The sequence below is a fragment of the Pelophylax lessonae genome, assembly GCF_965119305.1.
Source record: "Pelophylax lessonae genome assembly, chromosome: 4".
NCBI lineage: Eukaryota > Metazoa > Chordata > Amphibia > Anura > Ranidae > Pelophylax > Pelophylax lessonae.
In genome coordinates, this window is record NC_138771.1 from 157,584,353 (window position 1) to 157,599,022 (window position 14,670).

A 14,670-nucleotide genomic window follows, 5' to 3' on the forward strand; every position below is an offset into this window, starting at 1 on the left:
GTTTCTGTATGATTTGTGTTGGTTTATTAAGAAGTGTGCTTGAGCCTTCTACAGGAGACCCAGTGGCACCTCCCTGTCAGGAGACCCTGCTGGTAGCATGCATTTATACACCCCATGCTATGTACACAATCTTTTCTGTTCTAAACTTTATAGACAAAGGCTTTCAAGTAGGGATAGACCAATTATCAGAGGCCGATTTTCACTTTTTTTTGAAGTATGGGCACCGGCAACAAACTTTCCGATATGACTGATATTGCTTCAAGTGTTTGTGAGGCGCAATCACATGATTGGGAAGCCGCCTCTGGATTCTGAAGTTAACAACTCTCCAGCGGCAAGGGGTTAACATATGCCGCCACACGGCCCAGAAATAGGCAAGCTAATACTTTTCATCACACTGCCGCTCAAATTCAACGATTTATGGAAATAATTAACAAGGTGTTTCTCTTAACCACTGACCAACAACCAGGCCATTTTTTGCGATGCGGCACTGTATTAATTTAACTGATAATTGCACAGTTTTGCAACGCTGTACCCAAATAAAATTGATGTACTTTTTCCCCCACAAATAGAGCTTTCTTTTGATGGTATTTGATCACCTCTGAAGTTATTTTTTGTACTATAAACAAAAAAACGGCAACAATTTTGAAAAAAAATAAAATAAAATTATTTTTTTTCTTTTTCGGATATAAAACACAACCAATGAAAAAAAAATTTAAAAAAATCAAATTCCTTCATTAAATTTAAACCAATATGTATTCTGCTACATATTTTGGGGAAAAAAATCCCAATGGGCGTATATGGATTGGTTTGCACAAAAATTATTGCGTCGACAAATTGTGGAATATTTAGGACATTTTTATTTATTTTACTAGTAATGGCGGCGATCAGCAATTTTTAGCGAGACTGCGACATTGTGGTGGACAAATCTGACACTGACATTACAGTGATCAGTGCCAAAAATATGCACTTTTACTGTAGGAATCACACTAGTAGGGAAGGGGTTAACATCAGAGGCAATCAAAAGGTTAACTGTATCCCTAGGAGTGCTTGCTAACGTGTGGGGGTTGCTCTGACTGGGGGAGGACAGAGATTCGTGTGCCTGCTTAGCAGAAACACAAGATCTCTATCTTCTCCACTGTCAGAACTGTGATTTGGTTTGTTTAAATAGGCAGACCGCCGTTCTGCCTCTCAGGAATGATCGCGGGTGACTGGCAGACATGGGGTCTGCAAGACCCACTGATTGTCTCCCCCTCTGTCCAAGCCCCCTAGTGGCTATTGCATGAAATGACAACCTGCTGCAGTAAATGTGTGTTAAGGGGTCAGCAAGTGGTTAAAAAAGTGGCACTTACCTCATGGGTGTCTTTTTTAGCAGGCAAAGACTCATTTTGACACTCTTCCAGCTCATCTGGTCTTTTTCCTAATGTTTCATTTGTGGATGAACTTATAGCTTCTTTAACACTGTTAGCTTTGAGCTTCAAATCAATAATGGGAGCTTTACCATCATTACTGTCAATGGCAGTATAGGAATCCACTTTAGCGTTCTCTGCCAGCAAATCAATGTTACTTTTGGCTTGGTCTTGACTTGCAGTTTGAATACTAGATTTTTCACGGCGCACGAAATCAAGGAATATTCTTGATGTGTTTGGCCTTTCAAGAGTCAGAAGTTCATTATCATTTAAGGGTATTCCGGACGCTAAAGCCTATGATAAAGTAAAATGTAGACAATGAAATAATTACCAAAAAAGTAGACAAATTTTCTTTTATGCTAGAAGATCCATTTTCACTTCTGTTCCACTGAATTCTATGAAGTGGCCCCAGAGCCAGTACTTTCATGTGATTGCTTGGATTTATTTTGCTGAGAGAGAGTTCGATTATACAAAATATTGACCGTGGCTTTTATGGTTGCGCTGTGGCATAAGCCAAACACTGTGCACCATATACACCCTCTCCACCGTAAAGCTGCATATACACGTATCAAAAGTTGGCAGCTTCAGCTGAATTTGGGTACGTGTGTTCAACAGAAGCCCAGTGTAACGATCAGCTTATGTAAAAAAAACAGCATTCAATCAGTGCTTGCAGCCAATGACCAATGTGTCAGAATACAAATGCACAGTGGGAGAGATCCTTGCATCAACATCACTTGTATTTATGCTGGGATTGGTGAGGTTTTTTTTTTCCATTCAACCCACGGGCAGGCAGCATGTACAGGTAAAGCGAGGTACCCTTGCGTAATTTTGCCTTTACAGACACAGGGGGGGCTCTGTCTGCACCATCGGACAAAGCGAAATGTGGATCCTAAAACTCAGGGAATAATAGGATTCATAACAGCTTTGCTAGTGAGCTGTGATTGGCCCACAGCGATCACATACCTGAGCGAATCATAGCACCTTGTACGATGTAATAAGCTGTAGCCGATCACAGATCACTAGTATTCAAAGCGGTCATGAACTTAACCCATTCATGACAGTTGAAAGCTTGGCTGGTACAATGATCTTCACTATACCAGCAATCAAGTGTAGAAAACAAAAAATCCCTGATCCAACCCAACCACCCCCCAAGAATGGTACATTGTTACTGTGGTAACATTGAACTACTACTCTGTTGACAGTATTTAAAAAATAATAATAATAATTTAAAAAATATTGCATAAAAAATTGTTTTAAAAGCTTTTTTTCAGTCAGTGCCCCTGATTACTGCCACACCAGTCATATCATGATGCTGTACTGCGCTGGTGACGATAGAAAAAAAAAATTTCTTAATTTTACCAAAAATTAAAATTTAAAAAAAACTTGGCTCAGATTGTCTACTTTCAAAAAAAGGGGTAATTTAGGGAGTATGTATTCAGTACTGACATTTTAAAGGTCCTAAAGGAATGATTGGTCAATTTTCAAATATACACACCATAGTTTGTGGATGCTATAACTTTCCTACAGACTAAACAATATACACTTATGTGGATTATTTTTACCAAAGACATGTAGCAGAATTCATTTCTGCCTAAACGTATGACTACATTTGATTTTATTGGTTATGTTTTATGACAAAAAGTAGAAAAATTGGATTTTTGACTTACCGTAAAATCCATTTCTCTGATGTTCATTAACGGACACAGCTCCTGATATTCATAACCATTGGGTTATACCGCCCCCTACAGGAGTAGGACACTAAACAGAAAATAGTTCATGGGCAGTCCCAGGGGGTATACTCCCTCTCTCTGCTATAGCCACTCAGTTCTGTTACAAGCACAGGTGTCCGCAATGGAGGGCAAGTGCCCCCCCCTGGAATCTCAACTTCCCCTTTAAAGTGGTAGTTACGCCAGTGTTTTATATACCTGTGTGCCCATGCCCGTGTCTTAAAAAAATAAGCCGTTCTTTACCAGTTTTTAGAGCGCCGATCGTCGCTCATGGACACGCCAGTTCTCTCTTCCCCCAGTCCAACAGCTGCCTGCAGTGGGCGGGGCTGAGGATTCCCGCTGATGTCAGTTGGGAGGGGAGGAGGAGAGGCCGAGAGGAGGAGAGAGGCGGCGGTTCACGTGAGTGGCGATCAGCGCTCTGAAAACTGGTAAATGATTTTTTATAAAAACACAGACACAGGGGCACACATTATTAAACAGACTGTAGACAGGATATGAAACTACAGCAGCAGGAGGGGAGGAGGTGGGCACTGACACAGGAGCAGACAGGCAGGAAGGGAGGGGGGGGGGAAGAGGACAGAGGAGGACAGGAGGGCTGCGGAATACGGAGGCACGTAGACTGACCACGGTGACAGGGCTCAGCAGCCATGGTATACCGTGGTTAGTTGACAGAGGGGAGGACATAACCAGGCAGGATCAGCCAGGTATTTTAGATGATAGAATGGGCAAAAATGACACAGCACAAGCACTGTGCTGTATAAACATGCTTTAAGAGAAAAAGGATACATTTTTTTTTTTGGTTAACAAACGCTTTAAAAATAAATTCTCCCATTTCCCCTTCAAAATAAATACTTGCGAGTCATGGCTCGCATGGTGACTGAGGTCGCCTTCATGATATTGTCGAAAAGGGGCAGAGCATGGGTGACCCTAAAAATGATGCCAATGAACATCAGAGAAATGGATTTTACGTTAAGTCAAAAATCCCACTTTCTCTTTCGTTCATCGACGGACACTGCTCCTGATATTCATAACCATTGCGACATCCCAAAGCAGTGTTAAACATGAGGGGTGGGAGCAATAAAAAAAAAAATTCCCAAGGGTACACATTAGCCAACCAGGCAACAAAAGCTAAACCAAACAACTGGAGCACATCTGAAAAAAACAACACACTCTCAAAGAGAATCAGGTCCTCTTAAACAGCATCCTGCAAAACCTTGGGGCCAAAAGAAGCATCCGCAGATGTCAACACATCCACTTCATAAAACTTTGTAAAAACGTGCACCGACACAACCAGGTGACCACCTTGCAAAACGGACGCCTGATAACGGAAAGCCCAGGAGGCACTAAGTGCCCTAGTAGAGTGCGCCTTGACAGGGAAAGGAGGAACTTGACCCCTGATGGAATAGGCCCGAACCACCATCTGTCACATCCATCTGGAAATGATTGCAGAGGAAGTGGACAACCCTTTGAGGTCCATCCACGAGTACAAAGAGAGAGTATGACTTACTCAAAGACTCTGTAGCTGCCAGGTACACTCTAATTGCCCAGACCACATCCAAAGGCATGCAAGGCAATTTCCTTGGATGTTTAGACCTGGAACGACGGACAGGGGTGAAGAACTACCTTATCCCTGTGAATCACCAGGTAAGATGGACCGGTTAACGCCGCCAGTTCCGACACCCTGCGCGCAGCGGTGATGGCCACTAAAAAAGCCACCTTCTGGGACAGTGTAAGCAGGGGAATCTCCCGAATATTTTCAAAGGGAGGCTTCAGAAGAGCTGAAAGCACCAAATTAAGATCCCAACGAGCCCGCACTGGAGGAACCAAATGTCGGACAACCTGAAGAAAGGTGCACACCAGGGAGTTTGTGGCCAAAGGTCGTTGGAAGAAGGCCCTGTAAGCGGTCTGGGGACAGGTGCAAGTTGGAAGGAAACAAACCTTGCCGGGGGACAAGAGCAAAATTTGATCTTGTAGCCAGACCGAATGACTTAGTGGACCAACTTGTCTTATACCCGAGAAGTCCACGGGTCCGGAAACCAGTGAAGACGTTCCCCCAACCCCGACACGGGTGAGGGCGCACCTTCATGTAGAAGGAGCCTTGTCCACGGATCTGGAGAAACCAGATCTTGGCTTGCCAGACCAGGTTCATTTGGATCCTCCAGAAGAGGCCCTGAAAGGCTTCGAGCCCTTGCCTTGTTCTTATGAGCTGAGAAGGAAGGCCCACGTCTACGACGAGGTTCCTTGCCCTTAGTAGCCTGCGGAAGAAAAGTACTCTTCCCCCCTGGGAGACCTTTAATGATGTCATCCAGGATAGCTCCAGACCTTTAATGATGTCATCCAGGGTAGCTCCAAACAGGCGATCTCCTTGGAAAGGAAGAAGATCAGTCAAGGCCTTTTTGAAGTCTGATCCGCAGACCAGCACTTGAGCCAAAAGACACGCTGAAGGACCACTGCCAAAACAGAGAGGCAAGCCATCAGGCAAAGAGGCATCACAGATAAACTGCAGCCCCTAGACCAACTGGTCCGCCAGCCCGGCAAAGGCAGGGGGGTGTTGTTTCCCCTCCAGGTCACGGTGTAGGAGCTTAGCCCACTCTGTCAGTTTGCGACACTAGGACAATGGTGCATACCAGCCTCATTGCCGAACCAGCCAGAGTGTACATAGTGCAGGCCATGGCCTCCGCCTTCCGGTCAGCCAGATCCTTAAAGGTCAGGTGCTCTTCTACTGGAAACATGGTTGCCTTGTTTAATCTGGAAACCAGAGGGTCCACCACTGGTGGCACAGTCCACTTCTTAAGAAGAGACTCCTCTTAGGGGTAACTCCTAGTAAAGCGCTTAGGGACCCCATGGGGACGCTCTGGTCATCCCCAGTGTTTAGCGACAATTCTCTCAAAATAGGCAGGGAAAGGAAACCCCTTTGCTGCTTTGGATGGCTTGTGAGTGCCAAAAGGCACCTGTGCCTCTGTTGCAGCTTTAGCTGCATCATCCATCTTCAGGGTCTCACGCACAGATACAATTGGTGCATCCATCAGTGCCTTTCCATGCGCAGTTGCAGACGTAGAGTAATCATCCTCACTATCAGAGGATTCCAGGCGTGTCGTCCTTGATCCAGCAGGGTGACCCATGTCCGCAGCGGCGGCAGAATCAAATTCAGGATCTGATGAGACCGGTTAGGCAGGGAAAGGCGGGGGGCACTTCTTACTAGCCCCTCACCCGCAAGCCACCTCCACCTGGGACACATGGGACTCCATGCACTGACGGCTGTCCTGGATGGATAGTTGGAACCTGGAGGGCCCCGCAGCCTCAGAGAGGGGATCAGTTGGGCAAATGTGCTCCAAAGACTCCATGAGTCACCATGGGGACACCACAAAAAAGTGTAAAAACACTGCTAAGGAACAACCCCTACCGCGTTGGCAGCACCACCCGGTCGCCAGGCACAACGCGCCCTGCCCCCATCCCAGGAAAGAGGCCAGACCACCCAAGAGCCCCAGCGAGGAGGGGGGTAGGATGAGGGAGTTGGCAAGGGGGGTGGGGTGCGATCGTCCTGTCAGGATTAATTGGGGTGATTCAAATAATAATAAGTAATTAACTAATAGAATAAAAATGATTTTAAAAGCCATGTATATTCATATCTTATGATGCTGAACAGTACAGCATGGCTTCCATTTTGTTTTGAAGGTGAAAGAAAGTTCATATATGTACTTGTTAAACAAAATGTCTCTTACAAGCTTACAATAGGGTCTTATAATTTCAACAGAGGTCTTTGTATCTATGTAATCATAAATAAGGTAATACATTGACATCTCATCAGATAACGGACAATTAGCGAGACACCATACTAGTCTAGCTTGTAATCTTATCTGTATTTAACAATGGACAATACCCCAGTATACTCTAGCAGACATTTAAAGATGAACTATATAAGTTTTTATAGATACATTATTATGCGTGAGAAGATATTAGCCATAATTATGTCATTATATTATGTAAGGCATATACATATATATTTAGGAATGTTATATCACATTTTGGGTTTATGTTCTTACAGTAGTAATCTTACTTAGAATACATTATTATTATTATTAAGTGTAAGAACATATGTATCTCGTCACTAATTACCTCATTTCAGAGAAGTTTGTGTCTAAGTGTTCAGAGGTATCATAAATTCTACAAACCAGACGAGATGTCTGACAGCCTATGGCATGGTCAAATAATTAATGGACTTACTAGCCAACAGGTCAAAGATCATCAGATAAGGATATAGTGGTAATTATGTTAAATACAAAATTTAATGAACGGTACGACACTGCCCTCTATAGACGAAATACCAAATGCAGTCTTGGGATTATTCAGATATTCCCATATAGAAATATTATATTGTATTAAAAATAATTATTATTGAAATGGTTTACCAGATCCAATAATTGCCAGAGAATGATGGAGATACAGATGGACATTTATGTATGTACTGGGAGTATGGACAAAGTTTTATGTTGTGTTTTGTGATTACTCTTACATATAGAGAAATCATCCTTTAATTTTATTATACGAACATTGAATTATCAGGAGAGGTGTGGCTCTGACCTCACCGGTTTAGGTATAGAATATCCCAACCAATGGAGATAATGTTTCATCCCTCTGGGTTTAACTTATGGTAATTTTTGTAGCCCTTTGTTCATACCATATAAAAGACAACCCAGATGAGAGGGACACATTACATTACACACATCACATATACAGACAACATACATTACACTTACATCACACACGCTACTACGTCCATCTATAGACTTATCCAGACATACTCCATCTTGCTCGATCATTCATCTGAAACTTTGAGGGACGCCAAACGAAACTCCTCCCTCACTAGCATCCATCTTAGGACTCTGGTAATGACCATTTGAAGCTAGCGGCCATCTTAAGTGTGGTAAATATGCCTTGCTATGTTATTTGAGTTTATTCAATATTGTTTGTTTCCTTCCTTATATGTTTTATATTGCATATTTAAGGGTAATGAGATTACAATCCCAGCCGTATAAACCATGGTAGATTTTTCTCTAAAAAGCTGATTTTTGTTTTTATACATTTTTATTAATATCAGATTTAGTGCATTATTTGCAATTTTAAGTCTTCCGTTTTGCATGGCTTATTCTCACTCATCTGCAGTGAAGTGACTTTCGACTATGCATTGCGCAGACCATTGTAGTCTGTTTATATAGAACATTTATTTATGGTTTATGCTTTACCTGGGAAGAAAGGGTAATCTGGCTTTCGTTTTGCTTTCACTTTGTTTCAGTTTCACTTTCATCATTGAGCTAAACATCACATTGCATTAATTGTTTGAAGTTAGCATTTTCTGTAGAAGTTATCTTTTTGTGTCATCTCTTGTTTGATCATATATTGTGATTACATGTCTTGAGAATAAATATTTTTATATATTCCATACTGTAGACTGTACTCACTAAGATTGGTATATGCTTTTAAAAAGAAATTAATCAATTAAAAAGAATTCTCGACATATTGATTTGTGGCAATAGGTGAAGACTCTCCTTTCTCATAGATCTTTGATTAACCATAAATAGACACTGTTATATTCAGAGCAGTATAAATTTCTGACATAATGAAATACGAGCGCGAGATATTATTATTAAATATTCTTACAGTCCCAAAGAGGGGCCCACTCCAAAAAAACCTTCCAGGTGAAGAGGGGGGGGGGGGGACAGCTACTCACCATACCAGAAACCGGATGGGCACCGCTCCAGACAGAACCCTTTCAATCTAAATGGGGGGCTGTCGGCCAGGAGGAACGCTGCGACTCGGGCCGAGACCCGGGCGTATGCGACCTCGCGAGACGTTTTAACTAGCAGACCAGCCCCTGTCCAGTGGGGCTTTGTCGCAGCTGATCTAGAGCGGAGCTGATGTCTTTGTGCGCTCACTGGCCAGACTGGGACGACCACTGGATCTAGATTATTCAGCCGCCGCCCAGTCCAGCAGTTGATTGTAGATCTCACAGGAAAAATCCAGGAGAAAAAATTTCTATCTAAAAGGAAAACAATTTGCCAAGACCAGAGATCCCAGATTTGCCAGAACCAGAGAGTGGCTATAGCACAGAGAGGGAGTTTTCCCCCCTGGGACTACCGATGGGTGTAGCCAGAATTATTTTCTGCCTAGCGTCCTACTCCTGTAGGGGGCAGTATTACCCAATGGTTATGAATATCAGGAGCTTTGTCCGTCAATGAATGAAATAGTTTTTTTGTCTTTTTTCATTTATATTGCAAAAAATAATATACCCAGTGGTGATCAACTACCACAAAAAGAAAGCTCCATTTGTGTGGAAAAAAAAAAAAAAGATAAAAAAATAATTTGCGCACAGTATTGCATAACCAATCAATTGCCAATTAAAGTAGTCATGAATAGCAAAAACTGCCCTGGTCGTGAAGGGGGGGTAAAACCTTCCAGAGCTCAAGTGGTTAAAGCATGGTGGTGGGCAGCATCATTCTGTGAGGTTGTTTCTCTGCAGCAGGCCCTGCAAGACCTGTGCAGAGTAATCATAGAGCAAAACCTGATGCAACTGTGCCAAGAATGAGGAAAATGCATAGTTTCTGCAATGTGCAAAGCTGATAGAGACCATTGAATGAGTAGGAAGCAATCTATGCATATGTATCTAAGCCAATTTGCTTGCTCCCAACTACATTTGTATTTAAAAAAAATATCTAACTGTAAACCATTCTAAGGCTTCTAACAAGGCAAGGCATTTCAGAAAAAGAACTATGTATTGGACCAGTTAAAGGGTAACTTCACATTTTGTACAATTGTCCCTCCCCCCAGAATCATGCTACTCACCGATTCAATTAGCTTTCCATTGGCAAGGTCCGGGCAAGCTCCTCTTCATATGCCACATGCCTGTAAATTCCTATGGCAAGCCGTAATCCAGGGGACAGGTGGAAATCACCATGAGTACGGCTTACACACAGGAATAAACAGGGCCAAGCTGGGACCTTGTCGGAGGAATAAAATCACTGGAATGGGGCGACAGTTAAAGAGAACCTGTACGCAAAACATGCAAACTATGCCCCCCATTCCCACTGGAGTGGTAGCATATGTTAGGATATTCTGAGGTTTTTTTTTTGGTACGTATCTAGGAGTGCAATAAAGGAACTCATCTAGGGCAAAATTGCGTGTTTTTGGCCCCAATTTATTATGGAAGTGCCTGAAAAACAAAAAGCTTATTTTTATGTGCGCTCTCGTTTAAGTAAAAAATGCCTCACCTTGCTACAAAAGGGACCTCAGGTACCTTTTTGAGTTTCTGGTGTTGAGTTACAAATCAATAAGGACAACTTCACTAAAGATAATGTTCTTTAATAAGAATGTGTCTCCTTATGGTTTCATTTTCAAACCAACTCATAAGGATAGCACAACTCAACAATGGGGAAAATAAGCAATATCTACTATTCTCCAACTCTGAGACTTCCTATGCTCTCTGTGGAGAATGAACTTCAGAAATCATGGGGACAGAGGCAGGACAGGGAAGTAAAGCCCCCTCCTTTCGCATATAAAAACTTACTGTATTTTAGTCAGCCCACATAAATTCTGTCTCCCACTTCCACGAGACATAATTTAAAGGAGGAAGTGGGGGTAGCGAATATCTGCTAAATGTGCACCATTTAGGAAATATTTACATATGTAGCAGCCGACGCCATCACCAGCACTCTCAATGGACGGCACACTAGAGTATGCTATACATTGAGAGAGCTGTGCCATGACCGTGACTCCTGCATGAGACTGATGTCATAGAACTTCAGCCATTCAAATGGCCGGAGCCCGCAAACCTGGAAGGAAGGCCCCAAAGGCACCGTTTGAAGGATCTATTTTTTTTTTTTAGGGAAGTCTGCATGCAGTGCATACTAACACATTATAACATTAATTACGGGGGGGGGGGGGGGGGGGGCAGTTTTTTTCTTTTTATATTAAAACATAGTTTACTACTGCTTTAATGCTGGGCAAATGTGAAGGTCAGTCAACAGTTACTGGTGCATGCTTTTTATTAGGACTGATTGTAAACAATGACTGCCATTTCCTATGTCTAAGATTTTCTGCTCTTAGGTTATGAAGATGACAGGGTGCATCTTCTCAGGTCAGTAGGTCTGAACAGCTTTCAGGATATTATGGTTACAATGTTTAATACAGATGGCTTTTCGATCACATTTTTTTGGTGTGACTGTTCTGTAGAGTGCTAGAACTGGTATTCACCAATAACATCACAAAACGATTATCCCATTTATACACTAAAAAACTAGGCATAAAATCTGTCTAATGCAATTCTCATATAATTCGGACATGCCTCTTTTACACAATTCTCCTTTTACCCTTTGCTTAGACTTTATTTTTATGCTTACAAACGCATATACATGCGCACATGTTCTTTCACACAGATTTTTTGATTCTATGTAATGGATTTGAATGCAGTGCATGTTTACACACCTGTATAAATGGCTCCATTGAAAACAATGCAGCTATGTTCAGACCTGTAATTAAGAAACACTTGTATATGTATACCACTCACTCACTCTCTTACATTGAATGTTCCAAAATGCTACCCCCTGCAAATTTCTTACCACATTCCTTCCCCTGGCTGCCAACAGATGCTTTGCTTTAGGGACTATGAGTGGCAATTTGCAGCTCCCATGTTTGAGACTTGCAAATGTATACACGGCAAAAAACTTCAAATTTAAATATTTCCATTGCTTACCAGCAAATAGAAAAGGCAGAAGATAAAAACAAATGAATATCTAAACCACAAATCCATACAACAATAAATTACCTTTCCATCTTTCAAAGGAGCAGTATTGGAGCCATACTTCAAGCTTTTCAAAGGTGACCGGTTTACCAGAAAACGTGAAGATTTCAATTCATTAGTGTGATAGTTTTCCTCAGATATCACTAACTTACTACCATTATTATTTGTAATGCCTAAGTGAACGTTAGATGTATCCTGTTCTTTGTCTTCATTACGCTGCCCTACAGCCGAATCCATATTAGCACTCTGAAGCTTGGCTTCCTGTAAATCTCTCTCATCAACAGACTCGAATATAGATTTTTGCTGCTCAGTGTTTTCTGGTATAATTTGAGCCTGGTGAGCCAAAGGACTTCTCTTCTTGAGAATCTTTTCCACTGTGTCTGAATGTCCATCGTCCTCATGGAAGACATCTGAAGTACTGTTAATGTTTAAGGCATCGGAGGGTGAAACCTCTGTATCATCAACAGTGCTACTTGTAACAGAAGTATGCTCATGAGGTATGACCTCACTTCTGGTTGTAGTTTGATGGTTTCCATCACCAGTCATGGGCAACCTCCCATCATTTAATGCTTCTACTTGTATACGGCTCACAGGTCCAGGTGAAACAGGTATGTAGTTTTCAACATTGTCGACATCTTGAGAAACTGGTGAACATGAATCTTCATGTAACATACTAAAACCTTTTTCTGAGTCACTCGACATCTGTGTTTCTTCTGCAATGGAGACATGCTTAGAATATTCATGCTCATTTTCTCTGGAGATCACCTAGAATTAGAGATAAGAAAGGGATTACAGTAACATAATAATGTGTACCAATATTACAGAGGGTCTGACAGCATGTTCTCCACACACTATCCTCCCATCTTTTGTACTGCACTGTGCCACAAGTGGTCTGCATTATACAAAAAGCAGAAAGTGTATGGAACAGAGTGTACTTTAGATGCTATGCTCTTTGGAGGCCTGGTCTCCAACTCACAAATCAAACATTTTAGCACCAAGGGTTTCAACGAAGTCTAGTAGGCTCCTCGAATATATGAATTGATCCCTGTCCTCCTCACACATCACCACCTGTGAATATCTGGAGTATGTTCAGATGTGCCCAAAGGTGTCTGCCTGGTCTTTGGGACCTGGTAGAGACCTGTGGGACATCTGTGCTTGAACAGGGGGGTCTCCTGCACATGCATACACATGCTGGTATCTGGGACTTTGAAACCTGTGTGTCTCTACGGGAAATCCTGTCATGCACAGATGCACCGAAGGACTTTGCTAGGTCCCAAAGACCTGCAGCATATCTGGGCATGTAGGGAAACCTGTGGTGCGCATGTGCAGCAAAGCTGCAACCTGGAATATGTTATCTAGTCATCCTAGGAGGCAGTAGGGGCCACAACATCATTCTCACCTAGTCGGGAAACATGGAAGTGTTGCACTGCAATTTTTAAAGAGGGAGGGGAGAGGAGCCAGAAGAAAGCGGTCTTAAAGCGAAACTTCGCCTTTTGGGTGTAGTTCTGTTTTAAAGGCATCCTCATCCCTCCTCTTTCAAGAATAGCACTTTTGGGGGGTGGGAGGGTACCTGATTTTAACAGATGTCCGCTACCACTTTTGCTCCGACCACCTAGGTCAGTGATGGCAAACCTTGGCACCCCAGATGTTTTGAAACTACATTTCCCATGATTCTCAACTACACTGCAGAGTGCATGAGCATCATGGGAAATATAGTTCCAAAACATCTGGGGTGCCAAGGTTTGCCATCACTGACCTAGGTGATCGGAGTAGATGTTCTACCGCTCCCTCCTTGCAGTCTTCTGGGACACATCACAGGTTCCAGGAGACTGCAGGACCAGACACCATGTGCAGCGCGGCTCGCATTTGTGCAGTGGGCACCCAGCGGTAAAGCCACAAGCTGTCACAGCCGGATGCCCACAGTTAAGATGTCGGTGCTGGGAACCTGAAGGCTAGTAAAAGAACTAGGCTGGGTGTGGACAGTGCTGGATGGTGGAACAGGTGAGCGGCTGTTTATTAAAAGTCAGCAGCTATAGCTTTTGTAGCTGCTGAATTTTAATTTTTACAATAGGAGACTGAAGCTCCTTTTTAAATTACCGAAGGTCTGCTTAAAGGGTGCACAGGTCTCTTTAGGGATGATTTGTATTTTTCTAATGAACCCAAGTAAACTTGTAATTTTCTGACACTGCTTACCATATTGGCAAACAATTTTAGGCTCTACTGAAAATCAGGAGAACTAGGTAGGACAATAGTAATATTTATCCATGGAAAAAAAAAACAAAAAAAGAAAAAAAAAAAAAAAAACGGGACAGGCGGAATGATCACTGATAGCCAATCAGACTATTGCAGCGAGCAGGTGATGATTGGAAACCAAGCCTCCCAGTTGCCGGTGCAAGACTCGGGATCTCGGGCAAAACTCGGTCTCTATGCTGGAAGTGCTCTGTGCAATTCACTCTCAGTACAAAACACAGAGGAGCATTTAGGCAGCCACACGGATAAAGACCCACTTCTTTGAGGCCGCATATATGCATACAGCCTTCTGAAAGAGAGTAAAAGAATACGGGAGGCTGCCATTGCTACATTATGCAAATGCTAGTTTCCTGGCTATAATGATGAGTGCTTAAAAAAAAAAAAAAAAAAAAAGGATGTCTGAATTAACAGACACAATACTTCTTACAGGTCCCTACTGAACCCAGCTGATCAGTGTCCTAGCTAGACACCTTGTATCTTAAGAGAGTAGATC

General features: G+C 42.6%; 1 protein-coding gene across 1 annotated transcript in view; it reads right to left on the reverse strand.

Moving 5' to 3' along the window:
- TASOR2 (transcription activation suppressor family member 2) overlaps positions 1–14,670 on the reverse strand; it is a gene marked incomplete at both ends in the record, with an annotated part of 111,944 nt that overhangs the window by 41,672 nt on the left and 55,602 nt on the right. The window contains 2 exons of the mRNA XM_082253520.1: positions 1,350–1,700; positions 11,952–12,692. Coding sequence (XP_082109646.1) covers positions 1,350–1,700; positions 11,952–12,692 — 1,092 coding nt within the window. The remainder of the gene's footprint in view (positions 1–1,349; positions 1,701–11,951; positions 12,693–14,670) is intronic.